The sequence below is a fragment of the Leucoraja erinacea genome, chromosome 11 (assembly GCF_028641065.1).
Source record: "Leucoraja erinacea ecotype New England chromosome 11, Leri_hhj_1, whole genome shotgun sequence".
In the NCBI taxonomy this organism is placed as follows: Eukaryota; Metazoa; Chordata; class Chondrichthyes; order Rajiformes; family Rajidae; genus Leucoraja; species Leucoraja erinaceus.
Window position 1 is genome coordinate 29,603,118 of NC_073387.1, and position 27,620 is coordinate 29,630,737.

The 27,620-nt window shown below is 45.3% G+C and overlaps 1 protein-coding gene across 2 annotated transcripts in view; it reads right to left on the reverse strand.

Annotated features, from left to right (window-relative positions):
* slu7 (SLU7 homolog, splicing factor) overlaps positions 1–26,999 on the reverse strand; it is a 50,514-nt gene extending 23,515 nt beyond the window's left edge. For both annotated transcript variants that reach the window (XM_055642955.1, XM_055642954.1), the window contains exons 1-6: positions 26,841–26,999; positions 12,262–12,469; positions 11,062–11,215; positions 7,122–7,202; positions 4,783–4,947; positions 1,061–1,129 (exon numbers count right to left, since the gene is read on the reverse strand). In XM_055642955.1, the coding sequence (XP_055498930.1) occupies positions 1,061–1,129; positions 4,783–4,947; positions 7,122–7,202; positions 11,062–11,215; positions 12,262–12,434 (642 nt within the window). In that variant the 5' untranslated portion in view covers positions 12,435–12,469; positions 26,841–26,999. The remainder of the gene's footprint in view (positions 1–1,060; positions 1,130–4,782; positions 4,948–7,121; positions 7,203–11,061; positions 11,216–12,261; positions 12,470–26,840) is intronic.
* Between the last annotated feature and the right edge of the window lie 621 nt (positions 27,000–27,620).

The window sequence follows — 27,620 nt, forward strand, 5'->3', positions numbered from 1 at the left end:
CTGCCACATCAACTATGGAGTTAAGTCTTTCATAGACTCGATAGACTCGGCTTGTACTCGCTAGAATTTAAAAGATTGAGGGGGGTTCTTATAGAAACTTAAAAATTCTTAAGGGGTTGGACAGGCGGGAAGATTGTTCCCGATGTTGGGGACGTCCAGAACAAGGGGTCACAGTTTAAGGATAAAGGGGGAATCTTTATGACTGAGATGGGAAAAACATTGTTCACACAGAGAGTGGTGAATCTGTGGAATTCTCTGCCACAGAAGGCAGTTGAGGCCAGTTCATTGGCTATATTTAAGAGGGAGTTAGATGTGCCCTTGTGGCTAAAGGGATCAGGGGGTATGGAGAGAAGGCAGGTACAGGATACCGTGTTCGATGATCAGCCATGATCATATTGAATGGCGGTGCAGGCTCGAAGGGCCGAATGGCCTACTCCTGCATCTATTTTCTATGTTTCTAACATCAGGCTGATAATCAAATGAAAGATCTTCAGATTTGTCACTTTACCGAAATTTACAGTAAAATTGGAAAAAGAAATGTTGCGCAGCTTAGATGTTGAAAATACAACTTCAGCAAAGCAATATACAGTGAACCCTCATGGTAGACAGGCTAGATGCAAGAAGATTGTTCCCGATGTTGGGAAGTCCAGAACAAGGGGTCACAGTTTAAGGATAAGGGGGAAGTCTTTTACGACCGAGATGAGAATTTTTTTTTCCCCACACAGAAAGTGGTGAATCTGTGGAATTCTCTGCCACAGAAAGTAGTTGAGGCCAGTTCATTGGCTATATTTAAGAGGGAGTTAGATGTGGCCCCTGTGGCTAAAGGGATCAGGGGGTATGGAGAGAAGGCAGGTACAGGATACTGAGTTGGATGATCAGCCATGATCATATTGAATGGCGTGCAGGCTCGAATGGCCTACTCCTGCACCTATTTTCTATGTTTCGATGTTTCTATATCTACTGCACAAGGTCATGATAATTTCCAGAAACAGTTTCTGCCCGATCGTGGCAGAAACACAATCCCATGATGTCAAAGTATTAGGTGGGTTATCGTACTCACCGCATAGTCCACCAACTTCCCAGATGCTAGCTCTTCCTGCAGTTTCTGAGCTTTCAGTGTTCGCTTGGCCTGAAAAGATTAAGCAACATTTAAACTGTGACCAGATGACTACACGTTTATTATACCTGGTAGAAAACAGCTTGGCTCCTCTTTTATTTAATTGAATTGAATACATTTTATTAGCAAAATATGTATACATACAAGGAATTTGCCTTGGTGCTTTGCTCGCAAGTAACAACATGATATACAGTAGACAATTAAAAATAAAACATTATAATTTAAGCATGTGAGGAATGAAATAAAGCAGCAGAGCACAAGGAGGCTACAGATTTTTGGCTGTTGAGTAGAGCTACTGCTCGTGGAAAAAAGCTGTTTTTATGTCTGGCTGTGGCGGCTTTGACAGTCTGGAGTCGCATCCCAGAGGAAAGTGCAACAACCTTCTCGGCTGATTGAATGATGCGCTGCAGATTCTGGATGTCGTGCCTGGTGGCTGAGCCAAACCAGACCATGACGGAGAAGGTGAGGACAGGCTTTATGATGGCAGTATACAACTGAATCACCATTGCCTGTGGCAGATTGTGTTTTCTCAGCTGCCACAGGAAGTACATCCTCTGATGGGCCTTTTTGACTTTTCGATGGTGGCGTCCCATATAAGGTCCCTGGAGATGATGGTTCCAAGGAACTTAAATGACTCCACAGATGTGACTGTGGTGTTGTTGATGGTGAGTGGGGGGGGGAAGGGGGGCGGGAAGGGGAGGGGGAGTCTAAAGTCTAGTCAATTCCACCGTCTTAAGAGCATTGAGCTCCAGGTTGTTGCGATGGCACCAGGACACCAGCTGTGTCACTTCCTGTCTGTCGGAAGATTTCTCCCCATCCTGGATCAGTCCAATCAGGGTTGTGTCGTACGCAAACTTGAGAAGCTTGACAGAGAGAGTCATTGGTGTAAAGAGAGTAAAGGAGAGGGGAGTGTACTCAGCCTTGCGGTGCTCCTATGCTGAGGGTCTGCGGGTCCGGGATGAGCTTTCCCAGCCTCACATGCTGCTTCCTGTCTGTCAGGAAGTTGATGATCCACTGACAGAGGGGTTCAGGCACAGTCAACTGGGAGAGTTTGGAGTGTAGTAGCACTAACACAATGGTGTTGAATGCAGAGCTAAAGTTCACAAGCAAAATCCTTGCATAGGTCCCCTGCGTACTAGGTGCTGGAGGAAGAAGTGCAGGCCAAGGTTGACTGCGTCATCCACTGATCTATTTGCCCGGTATGCAAACTGCAGAGGGTCCAGCAGGGGGTTTGTGATATTTTTCAGGTAGGGTCAGTACAATTGTAAAAGGCATTAGCATGTTTTTATAGAGCCTTAAAAGGCACAATACAAATTGTTACCAAGGAACAAATCCTCACTCATTTTATGTTAATGCCTATACATTCCTTAGATCAAACATTGCAAGCACAACTATTTTCTTGATAGTCTATTCTTTTTTGTGCCGCGTGATAGCTCTGTCCTATTGTACAAAATCTACCTATTTGTTAAAAATATTCCCAGACAATTACTAACAGCTCTTCTGTAGCTAACTATTAAACCATATTTAAACATTTTTGCATTCAACTGACAATAACTAGTTTGCAATGCATCTCTTACATCCATGATAGGGATGTTCTAACACCAGGATTAATCCACTCTTGGGAAGGCAGTGATTAATCATTGGTTAGGTTAGGGAAAAATCCTGTCTGACCAATCCGATTCAAATTTTTTTTAACTGGACAAGAGCAGCATGGTTGATGTCATCTATGTGGACTTCAGCAAGGTCTTTGACAAGGTCCCGCAGGAGACACTTTACGTCCAAGATTAGAGCTCTAAAATCCAAGGCAAATTGGATCCAAAATGTACATGTTAACAGGAGGCAGAATGCGATTGTAGAGGGTTAAATTTACCATTAGCAGCCTGTGACCATCAGTATACCACAGGCAATGATATTAGGACCATGAGTGATTTTATTTTTTAATAGAAATTAACAATTAATAATAATACATTTTATTCATGGGCGCCTTTCAAAAAAAGTCTCAAGGACACCTTACAGAATTTAACAAGAGTAAAAAACATATAATCGGAGTAAAATAAATAATAAAGACATCACCAATACACAAATTAAAGACAGAATTTGATCCAAAGACAAAAAATCAAAAACACAATGTGAAGACAGAGCAGCGGCAGCTAAACCGCGCTAGCGTACACTCTCCCTTCCGACAGCCATCTTGGACACAAACTAAAATAATCACTTACACACAAAAATCATCCCCCCCCCTCAATGGTTACCACTGTGGGGGAAGGCACAATGTCCAGTCCCCATCCCCAGTTCTCCCAAAGTCAGGCCTATTGAGGCCTCCGCTATTGCCTCTATGGAGGCCCGATGTTCCTGGCCGTTCTCGCCGGGCGCTGTTGCCCCGGCGTCGGGAGAGTCCTCTCAGCGGCTGGGCCACCTGGAACGGCCGCTTCCTTACTGGAGACCGCGGCTTCCGAAGCCAACAAGGCCGCGCCGGTTTGGAGCTCCCAGGCTCCCTATGTTAAAGTCGGCGCCACCCGCTCCACAGACCCGCAGCCCGGAGGTGTTGACAGCTCACCGGATCTCCAGCGCGTCGATCCAGCGCGGCGACCCAGGCAAGGCATCGCCCGCTCCATTCCGTGATAGCGCTCCAGCGCTGTGCCGCCACCGAAGCCGAGGTGCTGGGCGGTCCCCGCCAGGAAACGGCGCTCCACGCCCGCTGGTAGGCCACGAGGACGGGTCGACGGGGCAGCCCAGAGAAAAAGCTGACTCACCGACCAGGTAGGGACCTAGAAATATAGTTACCCCCTTCCCCCCACTTTAAAAAGTCTATTTCTCCCACAAACAAAACACAGGACTCACTAGAACTACAAAAAAAAAGTGAATTAAACGGACGGATGCTGGTTAGCAGCCGTTCCCCAAGATGGCTCCTCCTCCAATTATAACAATTGATTGTGAATGCAAGTGGTATAATTAGTACATTTGCAAGAAACAAATTGGTGGTGTCTATGATAGTGACAAACAGTCATAGATTACAGAATGTCATTGATCAGTTGGCGAGATGGGCAGATCCACTTCCAGTGTTGAATTGGTCACGATGGGTTCAGTTCCTATTACATTTTTTTTGCATTTAACTGTCGATTTGACCTAACATACCCACCTTTGGGAGCCTTGATGTAGCCGATAATACCTCAGGGTAATCCTTTCAATAGGATAATCCTTTCAACAATCTGACTACGTTACCAATGTGTATCTCTCACCAAAAAGAAGTATATCAATTATTTATATTAAAAAACTAATTAGTCTGTAAATAAGAGACATAAAAGCAATACAAATGTAACTGTAATGTACCATGGAAGCTCTCTCAATTGAAATTTATCAACCGTGTAAGTAGATAGGCACAAGTGAAAGGACATGCATTTTGCATTTAGCTCCATCTACAGGACACAGAATATAACATTTCAGCATGACAGGCCTGAAAAGGCACATTTTCAAATTAACATAAGGGGGGTAATTTCAAAAACCATGCATCAGATTTTTTTGTTTTTTTGTTAAAGTGATAATCCTGTAACTAAATAATTGATGACTTTACACATTATTAAAAATAATTTGAGCCATTACAATGTGTTTACAGTTATTCTTCAGTAAGACTAAATAGAAATCAAATAAGGTATTCCATCACATACCACGTCAACTTTTGAATATTCCTCCACAATCCTCATATGTTCCTCTGAATCATAACCATTCCAGCGATCACGCTTTCCATCATAATCAAGTGCAAGTATTGGCTGTGGGTGCTCATCTGCAGCGATGTTTATCGCTGTATATTTTGCTCCGACCTTTCTAGGTCTCTATAGAAAAGAGGAAACATTACAGAGAACAGTGCAAAACAGAATTCGAGCAAAGCAGCTACATGAAGGCAATTAAAAAATTTAAATGTTATTATGGCAAAAACCTGAACTGAGAGTAAATATTTTAATTTCTGAAAACAAACTTCATCTGAGATTGTTACAGATAGAAAATCACCAGTGCAAGGACCTTCAGAAAATTCATTCCATAGCATCCAAAACTCAAATGTAATTGGGAAGCAAACAACCCAGCAAAGTGACAGAGTCCATGCTGACCAAATTGGAATTCTGGGCTAGTCCCATTTGCCTGTATTTGCCACATATCACTCTAATCCCATCCTATCCATATATCTGTCCAAATGTCTTTAGCCAGGTTTCAATCTTAATCCAACTCATCATGTGGTTATAGATTTATGTTGAAAGGGGCAACCATATAGAGTTTTAAACAAATCCAATAGTTGGTTATACCTAGAATACACATGGGACTTTATAATAATTGAGGCACAGCTAATACCAATGACATTATGCAGGGTGACTTGGATAGGTTGGGTGAGTGGGCAGAAGCATGGGAGATGCAGTATAATGTGGATAAATGTGAGGTTATCCACATTGGTGGCAAGAACAGGAAGGCAGATTACTATCTGAATGGTGTCAGATTAGGAGAAGGGGAGGTGCAACTAGACCTGGGTGTGCTTGTACATCAGTCACTGAAAGTAAGCATGCAGGTACAGCAGGCAGTGAAGAAAACTAATGGCATGTTGGCCTTCATTGCAAGAGGATTTGAGTTTAGGAGCAAGGAGGTCCTCCTGCAGTTGTACGGGGCCCTTGGTGAGACCGCACTGGGAGCATTGTGTGCAATTTTGGTCTGCTAATTTTAGGAAGGACATTATTGCAATTTTGGGAGTGCAGCGTAGGTTCACCAGGTTAATTCCAGGGATGGTGGGACTGACATACGATGAAAGAATGGGTGACTGGGCTTGTATTCGCATGGAATTTAGGAGGATGAGAGGCTATCTTATAGAAACATATTCTTAGAGGATTGGACAGGGTAGATGCAGGAACAAAGTTGCCGATGTTGGGGGAGTCCAGAACCAGGGGTCACAGTTTAAGAATAAAGGGTAGGTCATTTAGGACTGAGATGAAGAAAAACCTTTTTACCCAGAGAGTTGTGAATCTGTGGAATTCTCTGCCACAGAAGGCAGTGGAGGCCAATTCACTGGATGTTTTCAAGAGTTAGAATTAGCTCTTCGGGCTAAGGGAATCAAGGGATATGGGGAAAAAGCCAGAACGGGGTACTGATTTTGGATGATCATCCATGATCATATTGAATCGAAGGGCCGAATGGCTTACTCCTGCACCCATGTTGCTTCTATGTTGTTTCTTCTTCGTTCGTGTGGCGTGCACAGCCTAAAGTTGTTGGACAACTTGTTCTATTTGATCTTCCGTTTGTGCACGTCGAGTTGATTGCATTAGTCGAAACAGGGCGGACCACATGAAGGTTGCAATCTTCCACCCCTATGTTGCTATGTTTATGTTTCTAACCCTATATACCTTAATCAATGTCACACTTTTAGATTATACTGGTAACTAGTCTTAAACAATACTTTTATTTATTCATTTTTAAAGGATAATGCCATTACCCGTTCTCTGTTTACCCCAGTAGAAGATGGCTGCGAGTCACTTCCCTGAACTGTTGTCCCCTGCCAAACATAACTATAATGCCCCTATGTTCAAGCGACGTTGCGGTGGCTTGGGACCTACAGGAGAAACTCCAGGTGGCGAAGTTCCCATTCACCTACTTATCTTTGCCAATGGGGGAGAATGTAGCTTGGGATATGCAGCTGGAAGGGCACGTATGGAATTGTACCAATTCTGTTAGGGTGGATTAGCTACAGGTTGGCATCTAGGCAACTTAAAAGCTATATACTCCACTCAAGTGAATAAAACTTCTTCAGGATATAGTTGGAAACTGAACGTAAATAAGTGCAGGCCAGATCCACCATAACCTATATGTTTATTTCTGAAACAGTACTCCTCTGCAGATACATGCCTTTGACTATAATTTCTCATTCTGATGTCATAGTAGCAAAGCAATAACAGAAAAGGCCCAGAAGATAATTTATACAAAATTACCAACTGAAAATTGACTAAAAATAATATTACTAATAGTCACTTACTTCCATGCAATCTTTTCTCACATGTGTTAAAGCACCGCAATTTTCACATGCTCCTCTCCGGTATTTGATAACCATGGGACTCTGAGTAAAAGAGCACGCATTTTCAATAACTGTTTTATGTTTCGTACCTTGGCTTTATAAATACCTATATTAAAGCACTACTGTCACTGAATTTCATGCAACACAGAATTATCGAAGTAGAACACCATCATCCATTGCTAATGAAAAGGAGTGTGCAAATAGCTTAAAAGAGACACAATATTACAGGGTAATATAGATTAACAGAGTCTCTTGCCCAGAGGAGGTGAATCGAGGACCAGAGGGCATAGGTTTATGGTGAAGGGGAAAATCTATATTACTAAAACTCTGTTCTTGACCGGTATTGGCGATCTGTGCTGCGATTTCCGAGAGAACGCCGCCACCTACGGCCGTCATTTTTGGCCACCTCGCTCAGAGCCCCCCTCCGCCGTATGTGTGCCGAGGATTTTTCCCGTCGATTAAATATGGCAGAGATATTAATGATTTTACACAATTCCCCATTCTCTCTGCTGCCCCCACTGGCGGCAGGGGGGAGGGACTATAAAACCAGGAAGTGATGTGCCTCGAAGGTTACACAAAAAAGCTGGAGAAACTCAGCGGGTACAGCAGCATCTATGGAGCAAAGGAAATAGGCAACGTTTCGGGCCGAAACCCTTCTTCAGACTGATCGGGGGCGGGGGTGGGTGGGGACAAGAAAGGGAAAAGGAGGAGTAGCCCGAAGGCTGGGGGATGGGAGGAGACAGCAGGGGGGCTGAGGAAGGGGAGGAGACAGCAAGGACTAACAAAATTGGGAGAATTCGATGTTCATGCCCCCGGGATGCAGACTCCCCAAACGGAATATGAGGTGCTGTTCCTCCAATTTCCGGTGCTGCTCGCTGTGGCCATGGAGGAGACCCAGGACAGAGAGGTCGGAGACGGAGTGGGAGGGGGAGTTGAAGTGCTGAGCCACCGGGAGGTCAGCTTGGTTATTGCGGACCGAGCGGAGGTGTTCGGCGAAACGATCGCCCAACCTCCGCTTGGTCTCACCGATATAGATCTGCTGACATCTAGAGCAGCGGACGCAATAGATGAGGTTGGAAGAGATGCAGGTAAACCTCTGTCGCACCTGGAACGATTGCTTGGGTCCTTGAACGGAGTCGAGGGGGGAGGTAAAGGGACAAGTGTTGCATCTCTTGCGGTTGCAAGGGAAAGTGCCCGGGGAGGGGGTGGACCGAGAGGGAAGGGAAGAATTGACAAGGGAGTTATGGAGGGAGCGGTCTTTGCGGAAGGCAGATATGGGGGGAGATGGGAAGATGTGGCGAGTGGTGGGGTCACGTTGGAGGTGGCGAAACTGATGGAGGATTACTTTTTGTATGTGACGGCTGGTGGGGTGAAAGGTGAGGACTAGGGGGACTCGGCCCTTGTTGCGAGTGCGGGGATGGGGAGAGAGAGCAGTGTTGCGGGGTATGGAAGAGACCCTGGTGCGAGCCTCATTTATGGTGGAGGAGGGGAACCCCCGTTCCCTGAATAGTGAGGACATTTCAGATGTCCTGGTGTGGAACGCCTCATCCGTGGAGCAGATGCGGCGTAGACGGAGGAATTGGGAGTAGGGGATGGAGTCCTTACAGGAAGCAGGGTGGGAAGAAGTGTAGTCCAGATGTGCCTCAATTAGTCTGCAAGCTGGAGGAAGGCAGAGGGTCATGTTTCTCTGAGCTGTGAATAACACATGTCCACACAACTATGAGTAAGTACCCTTAATGTGGTTTCAAAATGAAAATATGGTTAAAGTAAAAAAGCACTACCTGCAAATGGTTGTTTGGGTTGAAATAAAAAGGCACTCTCTCTCCCCTCCTCTCCTCTTCCCCCCCCCTCCTCCTCTGCCCCCAACCCCTCACCTCCCTCTCAGTACACCCCTTCCCTCCCCCCCCCTCTCCTCTCCCTCCTCTCTCTCCCCTCTTTTTATCCACCTCCACCACCGTCCCACCCCTAAACCCCCCTCCCCTCCACACACACCCCATACCCCCTTCCCTCCACCCTCCCTGCTCCCCACCTCTCACCTCACCCCCCACTCAGCACACCCTCTCCCCCTCCTCCCATCTCTCCCCTCCCTCCTCCCCTCCCCCTCTCTCTCTCCCCCCCTCTCCTTTCCTCTCCCTCTCACCTATTTTTTCTTCCCCCTCCTCCCCTCCCCCACCGTCGCACCCCTAAACCCCCCCCTCCCCCTCACACACCCCCCCATACCCCCTTCCCTCCACCCTCCCTGCTCCCCACACCTCTCCCCCTCCCCTCACCTCACCCCACCCCCCTCTCAGCACACCCTCCCTCCTCCCCCCGTCCTCTCTCTCTCTCCCCTCCTCCCCTCACTCTCTCCTTTCCTCTCCTCTCCCTCCCTCTCCCCTCTTTTTATCCCCCTCCTCCACTTCATACCCTCTCCCATCGTCCCTCCCCTAAACCCCCTCCCCTCCATACACCCCTACCCCCTTCACTCCCCACCCTCTCCCCCTCCACTCACCTCGCCCCCCTCTCCACTCACCTCGCCCCCCTCTCAGCACACCCCCTCTCTCCCCCCCCCCCCGCCTTTCTCCCTCTCCCCCACTCCCCCTCTCTCCCCTCCCCACCCTCCCTCCCCTAAAAACCCCTCCTCTCCACACCTCCTACCCTCTTCCCTCCCCCCCCCCTGCTCCCCAACTCTCCCCCTCACCCCCCCTCTCAGCACCCCCTCTCTCTACCCCTCACTCTCCCCCCCCCCCTCACCCACCCTTCCTCTTCTCCTCCTCCCCCTCCCCACCCTCCTCTCCCTCTTTTCCTCTCTTTGTTTCTGTCTCTCTCTCTTTCTCTGCCCCTTCTCTCTCTTCCCCCACTCTCCCCCCCCCCCGCCCCCCCCTGATTTTGCTGCAAGTTGGGGGCTATGCGTCCGTAGAAACGGGGGTTTTGGGGGTAAAGGAGCAAATTAATAATTTTAATATTATATCAAGGAAGGTAATTAGCGTGAGTGGGGGGGGGATAGTTAGTGTATGTGACGCTACATGCCGCCCCCCCCCCCCCCCCCCCCCCCCCCCCCCCACAACCGCATGTTGGGGGAACAGACCCAACGGGCTGCACTTGGTCTAGTATTTAATAGAAATCTGAGGGGTAACTTTTTCATAAAGGGTGGTGGGGGTATGGAACTAGCTGCTAGAGGAGGTAATTGAGGCAGGGACTATCCAACATTTAGGAAACAGTTAAACAGGTACATAGATAGCACAGGTTTGGCGGAATATGGGCCAAACGCAGGCAGGTGACACCAGTGGAGCTGGGACATGTTGGCCGGTGTGGGAAAGCTGGGCTGATGGGCCTGTTTCCATGACCATCACTATGACTCCAGAGCAAATCAGCACTAATTCAAAATACATTTCAAGATTTCCATTGCTTAGTATCATTTTCAAACTGCAATAAAAAGTGTTTTTTTTGGGTGATATAGATTTTTAGTTTTTTGCCGATTTACAACAGTTAATCCAGAATTCGTCAAAGCGATTTGCAGGTATGAAACATTTAAAACGTGACTTGGCTGAACTAACATTGCACCACCTGACTTGAACCACATTGATGCACAGTGGAACAGAATGTAATCTGCCTTTCTCAATCATTTTTTGGATCATATTTAATCTCTAATAGCAAAGAAATCAATTTCCCCATGGTTTTTAAACTAAAAATATTTTGAGTGTCACTGAGTGAACAATCTGTGCTTGCAATTTTAGATTACTCATCTAGTTCAATAGCGCCCAGCTAGCCACAGTGCTCCCCCTTTACTTAGTGTTTACAAAAAATATTCAATCCCATTAAAAAGTTGAAAACTTCTACAATTGAACTTATTCTCATTTGACTTTAAAATAATAAAATTAAAAATACTACATAGAAGCAAATGTACAGAGACATTGCATACCTCCTGTACACCTTTCTTGTACCAATCTCCAATCAAACTGAATTGCTTTCCTTTCTCAGGTTGGGGCCTTTGGTGTTTGAGAGTAGGTCTTTTGGAAGGATCAATGTACCATGGAACTGATGATATATACTGAGGAATGTGTGGGTTGATGTCTCTATTGGGAGATGAAAACAAAAGAGTTAGGTAGATTTTTAATATTTCACATTTTGTTTTAAATGCATGATTCGCAAAACACGAAGGACAATGTTCGAAATACGTCTAAAAATGAAAATCAAAATTATACTACAATGGAATGTCATAAATGGAGTAGGCCAGAGTGATCTGGCAAAGAAAGGAATAAACATGTATCCCAAGAATTCACAATTTACCTTTATTAATAAATGGCCACACAAAACCGGCCTAGTAGATACTCCTTCACTTGGAATACTGTATGGAATATCACTGCATTGTCTAGTGTTCCATAAAATAACAGCATTTTCCAGTTAACTTTATATTAATCCGAGTAAAATCTGAAAAGGTTTAATTAACTTAAGAATCCAAGTAGCGATTGCTAAGAGTCAAGGTACCTTCTCCATTATGCAGAGCGTTTTGATCATCAGAACACCACAATTCAGCAAAACTCAATCTAACAAGCACAGTGGCACAGCTGCTGCCTCATTGCACCAGAGACCCGGTTTTGATCCCGACCTCATGTGCTGTCAGTGCGGTGTTCGCACACAGTGTCCCTGTGTGTGCACCCTGCGGTGTCCCTGTGACTGCACCAGTTTCCTCCCACATCCTAAAGACATATAGGCTTGTAGGTTAATTGCCTTTGGTAAAAACAGTAAAAGTGTCCCAAGTGTGTAGGATAGTGTTAATTGGCTTCTGTAAATTGCCGCTAATGTGTAGGGAGTGGATGAAAAAGTGGGATAACAGAGTGTGAACTAGTGATCGATGGTCAGTGTGGACTCAGTGGGCTGAAGGATCTGCTTCCATGTTATATCTCTAAACTAGTAAGTGGACAGAACCAAATTATATAAGAATGCAAACAATGTCAGATGCTTTGAGGAATCTTCATTGATGGCTAAAGCAAACTATTCAATTAACTACTTTTGGTTCTCATTTAATAGTTTTGCAAACACTCTCTGATCATTCAGTACGATTCTCCCTTTGGCAGCAAATAAAAAGTTGAGGTTTTAAATTTAAATGTTAGTTACTTACTTTCCTTCTTCATCAACTTCTGCAGGAGCATTGCCAAGCTTTCTTTGCTCTTCCAATTCTTTCTTTTTTCTCCAGTCCTCTCGAGTCATCTTTTTTGGTTCATCTCGGCCCAACGAACCAGCAGTTTCCCCAGAATCAGACGGATTCACGTTTTGTACAGTCCCAGATTCCATACTGTCTCAATTTTAGGACTTCCTGAATTGATGAACTGAAAAAGAATATTACATTTGTCTTTGTTACAGAATTGCACACATGGCATTTCACAATTGAGCTTTCAACCAAAATGAATAATCTTTAAATTGTTGATTATTCTTGTTTAAATATCTTTGTGCAGCAAGGACTACTAAACACTACTCTGTAATTTATCACACCAGCATAAATGTACACATGCTGCAAAAAATCTTCACAATGTGAGATCTAGATTTGTAGATTCATAACATTATACAGCACAGAAACAAGCCCTTTGGTCCAAGCTGACCAGGATGTCTTTCCAAGATAATCCCATTTGCCTGCTTTTGGCCCATATTCTTCTGAACCTTTCTGACCCACATACAGTGCCCTCTATAATGTTTGGGCCAAAGACCCATCATTTATTTATTTGCCTCTGTGGTTAGTGGGGGCGCTGCGAGACAGCTGCCCTGCTAGCAGCGTGTGAGTCAATTCTACTTTTTCTGTGGTTTTTTAGTATGTCCAAATGTTTGTTTTAATGTCTCTTGGTGTGTCGTGTGTGGGGGGTGGTGGGGGGCGGGAGGGTAAGGGGGGGAAACCACTTTTGGTCGCCTCCACCACAGAGAGGCGACTTTTTCCATGTCTCCTCCATCGCGGCCTAATGCCTCACTCGCGGCCTAACACCAAGGATTGGTGCGGCGTTTCCCGGAGACGAGCCCGGAGCTTCAGCAGCGGGCGCAGCGTGAACTTTTCATCGCGGAAGCGGGCAAGTCCTCGCCGGGGATCGCCAGAAGCGAGAGCTCCTATCACTGGCCCGCGGCAGCCTGAAGCCGCAGTCTGCGGAGATTCCAGCTGGCGTGGCCTCCGGAGCCTGGGATCCCTCGTTACGGTCCCCAGAGGAGAAGAGCTCCGACCGCCGACCTACATCATCTAGCCGCGGACTGCGTTGCTTCTAACCGCGAGCGCGGCGGGGACTTACTATCCGGAGCGGGATCCGTCGCTGGAGATCCCTGGAGAATATCTCCGACCGCCGGCCTACAACAGCTTAAAGCCGCGGTCTGCGGTGCTTCTAGCTGCGGGCGTGGCGGGGACTTACTTACTTACCATCCGGAGCGGGATCCCTCGCCGGGAATCCCTGGAGAAGAGCTCCGACTGCCAGCCTACGACCTATGTCATCTTCAAGCCGCGGTCTCCGGTAGGGAAGCACCGATTCTGGACTTATCTTGCCTGTACATCTGGCCGCCTCCGTATGGAGAGAAGGCAGGTACAGGATACGGAGTTGGATGATCATACTGAATGGCGGTGCAGGCTCGAAGGGCCAAATGGCCTACTCCTGCACCTATTTTCTAGTATTTTCTAGATCCTGTCTCACCAATTTGATTGAGTTTTTTTGAGGCAATCACCAAGAAGATTTATGGTAGATAAAAATGCTGGAGAAACTCAGCGGGTGAGGCAGCATCTATGGAGCGAAGGAATAGGTGACGAAGGAATAGGTGACATTTTTATTTACCTTCAATTTTTCCAGCATCTGCAGTTCCTTCTTAAACAAGAAGGTATATAAGATCAGGATGATGGATGTCATCCACATGGAATTTAGCAAGACCTTTTTACAAGGTAGGCTTGTCTGGATAGTTAGAGTACATGGGATCCAGGTTGAGATAACAAATTAGTCAAGTCAAGTTGTCACTTTTATTATATAGCACATTTACGAAGCAACTCTCGTTGGCCAAAGTGCTTAACATTGGTATAAGAATAGTATAACAAACAACAGTGGTTCATAGATTAAATACAAACATCACTACATACATATAGCCCTCGCTCAGAGGACATCAAGAAAGGCTTGGGAGTAGAGATGAGTTTTAGGTCTCGACTTAAAGGAGTCGATGGAGGGGGCAGTTCTGATGGGAAGAGGGATGCTGTTCCACAGTCTAGGAGCTGCAACCGCAAAGGCCCGGTCGCCCCTGAGCTTATGCCTAGACCGCGGGATGTTCAGCAACCCCAAGTAGGCCGATCTGAGGGACCAGGAGGCGGTGTGGTGGGTAAGCAGACTTTTGATGTGGGTGGGGGCAAGCCCATTGAGGGCTTTGTAGACATAAAGGAGGATCTTGAAATTTATTCGGAACCGCACGGGGAGCCAGTGGAGAGAGGCCACGATCGGGGTGATGTGGTCCCTTTTTCAGGTGCCCGTCAGCAGTCTCGCTGCGGCGTTTTGGACGAGTTGCAGGCGGGACAGGGAAGATTGGCTGATGCCAGTGTAAAGGGAGCTGCAGTAATCTAGGCGGGAGATAAATGTGTGGATGATCTCTTCGAGGACATCAAACTGGAGGAATTGTTTTATTTTAGCTATCGTCCGAAGCTGAAAGAAGCTAGCTTTTACCACGGCATTGACTTGTTTGTCAAATTTCAGTGCTGAGTCAAATATCACGGCAAGGTTTTTGACGTGAGGTTTGAGTAGTGGGGTAAGGCTTCAAAGGCTGCCTGCTATAATTTTAGAAACATAGAATCCGGGGGCGACATTTGGGTGTCTCATCATGTCGTGCTCCGTCACACGCTGACGTATGCTGTCCTGCGGGTGACGCCCGGTTAGGGTTAGGGACCACAGATTGGCTGTAAAATATTCTTCCTTCAAATGTATGGATTTTAAACATTAATATATTAAAATTAATACAATAAAATCAATTGTGCAAATGAAAAGATGTCTGAATCGTTCAGTTTTATTTTGTATTGGTCCACTTACAGATCCAAATCACCATCTCTAACTTTTCACAGGGATGGATTCAGTGAGTGTAGACAACTCCTCTCCACACCCCTCTTCCCCCTTCTCACCCCCATCCCTCCTTCTCCACTACCCCCCTACCCTTCTCCCTTCCCCTCTCCCCCCTGAGTCCGAGGGGTCGAGAAGGATGACCTCAGGATTACTCTCGTTTAGTTGGAGGAAGTTCTGGGCCATCCAACAACATATCCTTGAGGCAGCGGATAAGGTTAAGCAGATTTGATTAGTTTTTGGGCTTCAGGGGGAGAAAGAGTTGTGTATGTCTGCATAGTAATGGAAGGAAATGCCGTGCCTTACAATGACTTGACCCAAGGGGAGCATATACAGGGAGAAGAGAATGGGGCCAAGGATGGAACCTTGTGGAACCCCACAGCAGAGGCTACCTGGGGAGGAGAAAGAGTTGCCTATGTTAGTAGAGTAATTAGATTAAAAATTGGCTTAGCGGCAGGAGCCAGAGGACTGTGGGCGAGGTTGCTTTTCATATTGGAGATCTGTAACCATGGTGTGCTGCAGTGATCCGTGCAGGATATTGCTCGTCATATATATTAATAACTTGGAAGATAATATTGTAAATAATTAGTGGGGTTGCAGATGACTACCAGAATTGGTAGTATTGAGGGCAGTAAAGAAGGTTGTCTCAGGTTACAACAGGATTTAGATCAACTGGTTGAATGGGCAAGGGAAAGGCTGATGAAATTTAATTCGGACAAGTGCGAAGTGATAGATTTTCGTAAACTGAACCTTTTGCACAGACAGCGGTGACCAAAAAATTGTTAAACAGTACTATTATTTGTTACACACATATGTAACATGTAAAAAAAAAAAGAAGTGTTGAGATCTTGAATAGAGAATCATCTGATGGCCCGAAAAACTGCTGGTCCGGCAACACCCAGCGTATAGGACTTTTGGAGTTTTAACGTATTTCCCTAATCCATAATTTCCAAAATTGCTGAAAGAGCTTCCCTGATAATTCAAAGAATTACTCCGGCAGTATCTTTTGATACTAGTATCATATGTACTCTTCTCCTAAATACCATCGATAAAAGTATCATAAATCAACTGCCATTTAACCATTTTTTAGCAAATGAAAATCAAAATATCTATTTTTAATTACCAAGGATATCCAGAAGCTAAAGTAACTAAGCGTCAACTCAGACATAGGCTCTACAATAACATGCTCTGTCTGCCATGTGTTATACACAAAAAACATACCATCTGGCCCTTGTAACTCTGACTTCTGCAGCTGTCCCCTCTCATGAAATAAGAACTAGTCCATAAATGTATTCATATAAAAATCTATACTACTTAAAAGGGATTGCTTGATTTTATTTCTATAAATCCATTTTTGTTTCAATTTTATCCAGAATAAAGTTTGAGAGATTGCAATAAGCGAGTTCAGTATTCTGAAAAACGCAAGGAATCATGGGATTTGTCACGGTCAAATGCTATAAAGAAAAATCTAACGAAGCGCTGTAGATACAGTGAGTATAGTTTGGGTCCGATTTCTTTTGTCTTTTTTCAAGCTTGTATTTGGCTGGGGAAAATGAGAGTGGGAGTGGGAGTTCGGGGGGGGGGGGGGGGGGAAGAAGACTGGACTGGCGGAAAGACGTTCTTGGCAGTTGCATGAACACAGACCTGCGCCTCATCTGCAGCCAGGATCGCATCCGGGTCCCCAGTGCCGCAAGCACTGCCGACCTCCACTGGACCGTCTCCCCCCCTCCTCCCCCCCCCCCCCCCCCCCACCCCTCCCCCCTCAAGTGTCCCATTCCCGGAGATGCCCAGACCAACTGGCCACCAGCGCCAACCCCAACTCAACTCTGCTTCTACCACCGGGCCAACCGACAGCACCGGACTGGCGACACCAGCGGCCCCAGGCAGTGCGGAGAGCCCACAGCCAGCGCCAACTCCAGCCCAACCCCACTCCAGAGGAACCCACTCCCTGATGGGCCGCTACGGCGACAAGTGCCAGTTCGTCCACAGCCTGGCTTTGTCTAAAACTAATTGTACACCACCTGACAAACTTTCATGATGGTTTTTATACTGTTTTTATTCTGCAAACTCCACATGTCTCTTTACAGTATTGTCAATTGTATCCCACATTTTTCATAGTGGCAGCTCTTTCCATGAATTTACTTACATCCCCTGTAAAACAAAGAATTGCCAGCTGCAGGGTACTGCTTGACACCATCTAGTACAAATATACACTAACACAGCAACCTCAAAGCTAAATTATTGTGCTTGATTTCATTACGTCAGAATCAACATTACATTTTTCCTACTAATTAGCCAAAGTTATTTGTCACATACAGTTCTAATAACCAATTCAGTCTTCACTATAAAACCAAATTGTACTCAGAGGTAACAAAAACCATTCATACGGCAGAAATAAGAATGCGCAGAAAAACACTGCCAGATCAAATAGTTTGATGTGGATTGACATTCACCAAAAAACCTTATGCCTTCAAGCTTAAAATATATAAAATATCTGGGCACAGAAAATGTGCTGACTACCACATGTAAGAAATAAAGCTCCATACATCTTTCTGTCAGAGCTCAGTACTTCCATCTACACAGGAATACCTGATTAATGTTTCTGATGTAAATATGGACAGAAAAAGGAAATAAAATTTCCACCAATTCCAATTCAACACTCTTCTTTCCTGCTCGTGTTCTACAAGAATTCTTTCATGCTCAATGGACCAATTTTTCTGATATCAATCTAGCTGCACATGGTCTCGATGCACTTGGACTTACCTGGTCAGGTGCAAAGTGTTCCAGACTTCACTGACACAGCTTGAGCTGTGCAAATGGACACAGAAGACAGTACCTCAAGCTTTTAAATATTTCTGCCAATCAATAAATTAAGTCAATAATTAAACCAATTTTTTTTCAAATGGCTAAAATCATTAAATTAAGAAACATGGAACAAACCTAAAATAACTTAGAAAGGGTATGCAGCTTTACTTCCTTTTCTGCAATCTACAAATACCACTGAAATTGATGGGGTGAGATCCAGGAAGAGGTTCCAGTATTAATATTGAGAAAGGTTCAGCATATCCTCTGAACTCCATGTGAAAGGGTTAGTATTCATTATGGTAAGTTCCTAACATTTGCATGTATTTAAGTCCAAGCCTACTGGTATTTAAACAGACAAATAAATGTTGGAGTCTTCAACACACACCCTTTGCACTTATCAACACACACCTTTTGCACATCAAAACAGTCTGAGAATTTTTTGTCTTCATTCTCTGAGCAGGTTGAGCCACAGAGAATTCATTCTGTATTAATTTATAACAATTTACATATGAAAACATCCCAAGGCACTATAGAGACACTGAGAGGAAAAAAAATGAAATATTTACCATCCCTTGGTATTTTATGCCTGATAGTAATTAGGCAAGGTGGATGTTGGAGCATGTGGTAAAGAGTGAATGGCATCAGGTGTTACATGAGAAAAGAGATGCTAGATATGTGGAATAATCAATCTCCCTTCAACTATAATTATTTCAGATCAAGGGAGCTGGACATCAAAGTAGGAACTTAAAGATAAACAGAATAAATTATGAGAAAGGGAGGAAGCAGTTTAATGAAAACAAGAGCACTGAACACAGAGACGGATAGAGTTAGTGTAAGATAACTAAAACAAGAAACACACTGGGAAAGGAAAAATTACATTTCTATGTGCACAACTTGAATTTGCAGACCCAATACAATGGCCAGAAAAATTACACCAATGACCAAACCAAGGGAACAAAGAAATAGAATCCTTATTTCTGCACAGATGGTCCATTCCATTGTGTCAAAACTAGCTCTCTTTAACATAACCAATATAGACACATCCTGTTTGTCTTCTCCTACAGATCTGAACATTCATTTTCCCTATCCATTTCCCACTCGTGAGCACTGACTGACCATATTTCCACCACCCTATAGAACTAGTACTACATCATATCTTTTTCCTGTACGAGATAGTTTTTCTTCACTTCCCCTTGGATCTTTTGTCCATCAGCTTGTACTTGTAAACCCCTGGTCTTTGAATTATTATTAATAGGAAAAGCATCTAATTAATTAGCCTATCCAAATCTTACCATTTTTGTACCATCTCTAGCCACCAGGGGAACCGGGGAGATGGCCAGCCCTGCCGGCAGTCCGTTTGTTTTTTCATCTTTTGTTATTTTTAACGTCGGTTAAGTTTGTTTTAATGTACTTCAGTTTGTTTTATGGGGGGGGTGTGGGGGCAGGGGAAACTTTTTTTCAAGTTCTTACCTTCCCGGAGATGTGATTGATTTTTGGATCACATTTTCCAGGCTCTGCGGCCTAACATCGATGGAGATGGAGGCCGCCTCGGACTGTCGTGAGCCCCACCGCGGGACGCAGACTTAACATCAGAGCGGATCCCTTGCCTGGGATCTCTCCCACCGCTGCCTGCGGACTTACCATCAAGGGTTCGCAGTCTCGGGAGAGGTTAGTCGGGAGCTCCAATGCCGCAGAAGTTTCGTCCAGCCCCGACGCGAGGTTCGATCGCTCGGCGCGGGGGAGCTGACATCCCCCCGATGCGGGAGCTGATCGCCTCGACGCAAAGGGCCCAACTACGGGAGTCAAGTTCGTCCCTTCAATGGAGGGCTTGAGGCCCCCGACCGAGGAAGAACAAAAGGGAGGCCTTGAACTTTATTTCGCCTTCCATCACAGTGAGGAATGTGTGGTGGATGTTCATGTTAAAATGTGTTTTTGAGTTTGTTGCTTTTAATTGTATGACAGACCTGGCCAGTGAAATTCCTCGTATGTTGCAGAACATATTTGGCGAATAAAATCTGATACTGATTCTACCAAGTTTCCTCTCAAATCTCTTGCTCCAAAGAGAACTCATCCTGACTGACCTTGTGGCATCATTTCAGAAACAATTACAGGTGCACAACCTTTTATCCGAAAGCCTTGGGACCAGACACTTTTCGTAATTCAGAATTTTTCGGCTTTCGGAATGGAAGATTTTTAGCGTAGTGGTAGTGTGCTCGGCTCATATCCGCAAGGTCGCGAGTTTGCACCTCGATCCCGGCAGTTACTCAATCGCGAGTTTGAGTCTTCAATGTAGTTTTTTCTTGCAGAATAGGAGAGAATAGGGAGGGTTAGGCTGGGATCATTCTCTGCGAGATGATCTTAGTGCGGGAGACAAGTGTAGGAGAGGTGTACTGACTGTGTGGGCAGGACTTTGGAAGTGATTGCCCACCATTCTCAAAAGCCGCTGTGTCTCCCTGTCCCTCCAACTCCAGAGGAATCCGCTCCCCGATGGGCCGCTACGGCGACAAGTGGCAGTTCGCCCACAGCCCGAGCTGCGCCCCCTCATCCGCAACCCGGGTTCCTCTGGAGTTGGAGCGGGGCTGGGCTAGAGTTGTTGCTGGCTGTGAGTCTCTGGGATCTCCGTGCTTGCAGTGGGCCTGGGGGTGGGTGTCCCGATGAGGGGGCGCAACTCGGGCTGTGGGCGAACTGCCACTTGTCGCTGTAGCGGCCCATCGGGGAGCAGCTTCTGGTGGTCCTGACGTATCTCAGCTCCTGTCCAGGGGGATGGCCGGAGACGTCAGGACCAACAAGAACCCACTCCCCGATGCGCCGCTACAGCGACAAGTGGCAGTTCGCCCACAACTCGAGCTGCGCCCCCTCATCCGCAACACGGGTTCCTCTGGAGTTGGAGCGGGGCTGGGCTAGAGTTGCTGCTGGCTGTGAGTCTATGGGATCTCCGTGCTTGCAGTCGGTGTCCCGTTGGTCCTGACGTCTCCGGTCATCCCCTAGAATGGAGCTGAGACTGGGAACTGTACCGCCCTTGCCCCCTCCCTCTGCAACTGCAAACAACCCCACAGTTCCCAGTCTCAGCTCCTGTACAGGGGGGTGGCCGGAGACGTCACAGCCCGAGCTGCGCCCCCTCATCCGCAACCCCAAGACCAAGACGTATTTTGCACACCATTAGCTTCTGTCCCTACGGGGAGCGTGTTCCTCTGTAGTTGGAGCGGGGCTGGGCTGCTGCTGGCTGTGGGTCTCTGGGATCTCCGTGCTTGCAGTGGGCCTGGGGGTCGGTGTCCCGTTGGTCCTGACGTCTCCGGTGACTGGCACTGGCTCCGACGTGAAGACAGTGCAAAGCTCCCGCGCCGGTGCAATGGGCGGGGAGCTGGAGAGGGGAGGGAAGGGGGTCACACACATGGCCGGGAAGCAGAGGGGTGTAGGTGGGGTGAAACTGAAGGGAGCGACAATTTGCTGCTGCCTGCCCGCTGAGTTTAAAAGTTCCCACGCAAGACTCACGATACACTGTGTATCGTGTCTACCGTGGGAACATTTTTAACTCAGCGGGCAGGCAGCAGCATATTGTCAATTATTAACCCTCCCACGCAATATACCCTCACCTTCTCTTTTATGAATGGGGATTTAGTTCCCCTTTCTTCGAGGACCGATCGGAGGTTCCGCTGTCACCTCTGCGGGCCGCCCTCGGTGAACGTCTTCAAGGACTTTTTCTCAAGGACCGAAAAAATGTCCGCTATTCAGAGCTTTTCGTTATTTGGAACTTCGGATAAAAGGTTGTGCACCTGTATTCTAGTACACACAAACACCTGGCCTTAATCCCAATAACATCATACATGATCAGTGGTTTGGCACTAACATTCTCCACCCCCTGGGATAAAGATCACAAACTAACCTGGGTAAAATTAGGAAAAGCCTAATTTTACTGTAATTTTAAAAAGCAGCAGTGGGAGATTTCAAAAGCTTGCCATTGTATCGTTTGATTGAGTTTATATCAAGGAGCATGGATTTAGAATTTTGAATAATTTAAATCTTTTCTGGGCAGATGGGACTACACAAGAAGAAGAGGGTTTACTTGAACTACAGGGGAACCAATATCCTGGCAGGAAGATTTGCTAGTGCTTCTCAGGTGGGTTTAAACTAGATCGGTGGGCGGGATCTAATGCAGGACATTAGCAGGTGAGAATCTGGAAGTCAGTATGGAAGGCGATAAGAAAACGTTCAATTGAGCGGGGCAATAGCACAACAGAGAACATGGAAGGACTGTTTCATTGAATTGCATTTATTTTAATGTGAGGCGCCTGGCAGGTAAAGTAGATGAACGGGGCGAGGATAGGTAACATATGACTGGGATGTTGTCGCCATTACAGAAATCTAACTAAGAGAGGGACAGGAATGGCAGCTTAATGTTGCAGTATATATTTGCTACAGGCGAGATAGAGGTGGGTGTAAAAGAGGAGAGGGTGTTGCTTTGTTGAGTAAGGGGAATGTAATGACAATAGTCAGTATTCTTATAGAAACTTACAAAGTTCTTAAGGGGTTGGACAGGCTAGATGCAGGAAGATTGTTCCCGATGTTGGGGAAGTCCAGAACAGGGGGTCACAGTTTAAGGATAAGGGGGAAATCATTTAGGACTGAGATGAGGAAAAAGATTTTCACACAGAGAGTGGTGAATCTCTGGAATTCAATGCCACAGAGGTAGTTGAGGCCAGTTCATTGGCTATATTTAAGAGGGAGTTAGATGTGGCCCTTGTGGCTAAAAGGATCAGGGGGTATGGAGAGAAGGCAGGTACAGGATACCGAGTTGGATGATCAGCCATGATCATATTGAATGGTGGTGCAGGCTCGAAGGGCCGAATGGCCTACTCCTGCACCTATTTTCTATGTTTCTATGTCTGGGATGACATTACTGATGGTTTGTCCTGCGAGGCCCTGTGGGTGAAGCTGAGAAAAAAAAGTATGATCATCTGGGAGTGTACTATAAGCCTCAAAATAGTCAACATCAATTAGAAGTAGAAATATGCCAGATTGCAGGCAGCTGCAAGACTAATAGGGGTTGTCACAGTCAGGGATTTTAACTTTCCCAGTATAGACTGGGAATGTCACAGTGCCAAGGGCTTAAGTGGGATGGAATTTGTCAAATCTGTTTGGCAAGGCCAATTTTGATGACATTAGACAGGAACTTGGTTAATTGGAGTAGATTGTTTGCAGGCAAAGGAAAGTGTGATGCTTTTAAAAGTGTGATGACAACAGTTCAGGGCATGCATACTTCTGTTAGAGCAAAGGGTAACACAGCTGGGAATAAGAAAGCCCGGACATGAGAAATCGAGACTCTGGTGAAGAACAAGGGGGCATGGAACTCGTATAGGCAGCTGGGATCATGAGCATTCCTGGAGGAGTTTTAGGAACTGAGGAGCTTACTTAAGAAAGAAACGAAGAGAGCAAAAAGAGGACAAGGGATATCTCTGGCAGACGATAAAGAAAATCCAATCAGATTTTAAGTACATTAAGGGAAAGAAGGTAACTAGAGAGTGAATGGGGCCTCAGGGAATGTTTATACCACATAGATGGACGTGAAGACTGGAGAACTTGGGAGAGGTAATGGAGATGTCTTGAAGACAGTCTTTATTAGGGATGTCCAGCACCTCCACATCACAAAGTGGATAAATCTTATGGGTCTGATCAGATGGCTTTGCTCTTGTCAACCTTTTTCGTTACTTCTTCAGAAAAGGCAATCAGGTTTGTAAGACACAATCTCCCAAATACAAAACCATGCTGACTATCCCTAATCACTACCTTCCATCAAAATGCATTTGTGTCCTAACCTGCAGAATCCTCTCCAGTAACTTGCCTACCATAAATGTGAGGCTCACTGTTCCGTAGTTTCCAGGCTTTCTTAAATAGAGGTAGAACATTAGCCACCATCCAGTCTTATGGCACCTCACCCAAATGCCTAATGATGATTCAAATATCTCAGCCAGGGCATCTGCAATTTCTCCCTAACCTCCCATACGTTCCTTAAAGGCATGATTAGTAAGATTACGGATGACACTAAAGTGGGTGGTATCATAGATAGCAAACAGAAGCATATTGATCAGCCAGGCAAGTGAGCTGAGGAATGCTAAATGTATATAAGTTCAAGGAGTCAAACCAAGGCAGGACCTTCACAGTTATTGTAGAGCAAAGGGATCTAGGATAGTTTCCTGAAAGTGGCATCATGGGTAGATAGGGTAGTCAAGTAGGCTTTTGGTACATTTTGCCTTCATCCATCAGGGTCTGGAGCATAAAAGTTTAGATGTTATATTACAGTTCTACAAGACATTGACGAGGCTACATTTGGCACCCCGTTGTTAACCTAGAAAGAGTGCAGTGGATTTACAAGAATGTTGCAAGGATTTGAGGGCCTGAGCTATAAGGAGAGATTGACAGGCCTGGACTTTATTCCTTCAAGCGCAAGAGGCCAACAGGTGATCTTATAGAAGGGTAGAAAATCATGAGGAGGATAAATAGAATTAACAGTGCACAGTGTAGTGGAAAACAATGCACAGTGTAGGGGAAATCAAGAACCAGAGACATAGGTTTATGGTGAGAGGGGAAAGATTTAAAAGGAAACCTGGAGCAACTTTTTCCACACAGTGGGTGGTGGGTATATGCAACGCGCTGCCAGAGTAGGTAGTTGGGGCAGATACCCTTAACTAACTATATTTAAAAGGCATTTGGGCAGGGATAGGAAAGGTTTAGATCAGTGGCTCTAAAGGTGGGCAGTACTGGCCCCTTGGGGTGCTGTGGGATTACGTAAGGGGGTGCTGAGAGACAAGAGGGTGACGGGGGGAATGGACAAGAGAGGTGTCAGAAAATATTTGACATGCTCACGGGGCAGTTTTTCCGCCGTGTGCTCCACTGACTTCTCTAAAAGCACGCACTGCTTTGCTAAATAGTATTTCTCGGAACTTTGCAAGGTTATTACTTGCATATTATATAATGATTCTTGCAGAATTATTGAGTTAATAGTCCAAGTAGTGTTCTTAGTGCATTCACATCTGTAAATGTCACTAAACCAGTGTTTTATTCCATGAGAAATGTTGGTAAATAGTGACGTGCACAAGTCACTAAAGCTGATCTCATGCAGCATGCGTGCTAAATGTGATATCTTAAGATGCTTGCTAAATGACTATCAGACTTTGAAAAGCTGGTATCACTTGATCAAGTTTATCAATTTTGTTTAATTAAACTAAAAAGCTGTAATTGGATTTTGAATAAATGTGCAATTAATTGTCACTATTTTGAATTTTGTGTCATTATCTTCCATAGCCAGTCTTGTTAAGCACTGTTCTGAATGTTTTTTATCGGGTAGGGGGCACTTGGGATGAGTTTATAGGGGCAGTGGCTCAGGAAAAAAGAAATTAGGGGCCACTGGTTTAAACATGGGCCAAACGTGGGCAGGTGGGACTAGCATAGATGGAACACCATGCCCAACATAGGCAGGTTGGGCCAAAGGATCTGTTTTGGTACGTTTATATATGACTCTATAAAGAATATCACATTTTCCCATATTGTACTTCATCTGCCAGATCTTTGGTTAGACACTTATCCTAATAACAAATTAATTTTCTAACTTTCTTTTGTGTCATCATGAAATTCAGCAATCATCCATTTGGCATCATCCAAATCATTTATAAAAACTACACAAAGTTGAGTCCCCTAGCACCAAACCATGTGACACCTTGCTATCCAGAAAATGACTCATTTACTCCCCAATGTTTCCTGTTACCCAACCATTCATCAATCAATATAGCCACAATACATTGCCTTCTATATCCATGAATATTTAATTTCCAAAACAACTTTTCCTGTGCACTTCATCACTTAAAGTCTGATTACCTAGAATTGTTTTAAGCACAACACAGTTACATCATTTTAGTAATCACTTTTTACCCCACATCAGATATTAATCTAATATGACCTGTAGATTCCTGCCTAGTAGTTATACCCAACAAATGAATACTGATTAAGAGTTGTATTCCTGGGTTATTATTATATTCAGTAATTTACAAGATTAAATTTGCATTGAGGAGATTAAAAACCCAAACTCATTAAAGCTGCACCACTAACCACATAGGGGTGACACACTGGCACAGCAGTTAAAGCTGCTGCCTCAGAATTTCTGACCTTGAAGTTTTGCACATTCTGACTTTGCATGGGTTTCAACAGGGTAATCTGTTTTTTTGCCATACTCAAACGACATAATGGTAAATTAACTGACCACTGTTTATCAATGTGGTTGAGCATAGACAAAGTTGCAGGTTTACAGGGAAATATAGAAAGGAGAATGGGACTGATGGGATTGTTCTGCTGGGAGCAGCAATGGCCTATTTCTGTGTTGTAGTAAATATATCCCTGCCATCCCCATCAAACCACACTTTAAGAAACAGTAAGTACACTGTCTGGACAAATCTGTGGTAGCAATTATATCCTGAGCAATATACTTTTCCTTGCCTGGAATATAGTATGGACAGTAACAGACAGCAAAGGCCGTAACATTAATTTTCCTGATCTAGTTCATTAGACACAGTAACTGACTATAATAGACATTAGTAACACCATGTTCTCCTCCCAACACATTAAAGAGGGTCTTAGGGTCTATTGATTTGGATCAGTAACAGCGGGGAGGGTGGTACAGCGAGCCAGAGGGTGAAGGACGGCAGGCTTGTCCTAGTGCTCGGTACTGGCCGAGCTCCCCTCCGGCCTTGCTGCCAGCATCCCCACTGCCACGCTAGGCCCGAGCAGAAGCTGCCCGAAACCCATCACCATCACCACCACCGTTGCTGCTGATCCTTCCGCCAACTTTACTTACAGTTCGTGCCAAAGATCCTATAGCTATAAGATCTTTGGTTCGTGCTGCCGCTGAGAAATGTCCGAGTCTCACCCAGCACACAAATCAACAACAGACCCGCATTCCGTTTCCGGCGCTCAGCGCCGTCGTCAGCAAAGACGATCTTTGGTCGTCAGGCTGCTAGGCCGCGCCCACAGACGTCATCTCCAGTCCGCCCAAAGATCCCAGAGGAGCTTACTGCCAAAGATCCTAGAGCAAGGATTTTTTTCTTACTACGGTTAACATTCATCTTATCTTAAAGATGCTCACAAACTGTTGCAGGATGTCGATAAAAGAAACAAATGTATTGTGGTAGATTACAATGCTTCAGTTAAGATTAACAACCTCATCACTGGACTTTTCAAGATGCCAAACAGATTAATATTTTGAAAAGCTAAAGAATCCCCCATTCCAAGCCACTATCATCTGTCCAACTATCACTCCCAACGATCTAATCGATCCTTAAAACGCTCCCTCATCAGCAGCTCAATTAATTCATGATTCACTCTCTCAAAGTTTGCTTGCTCATTGCTCTACAAAACATAAAACGTAATTTACATCAACGAGACCAAGCGTAGAATAGACGGCTATTTCAAGTTTGCAATGTAATCTGCAATAGTAAAAAAAACCTGAAGCACAATAGCAGAATAACTGAATGAGGAAGAGTTAAGACTAAGAGTACTAAGTGACATATTTTATGTAAAATGCGCAACAGAGCTCTCATTTGCCTGTTTCACTGTGTTGTAAAGATAGCATTAAACA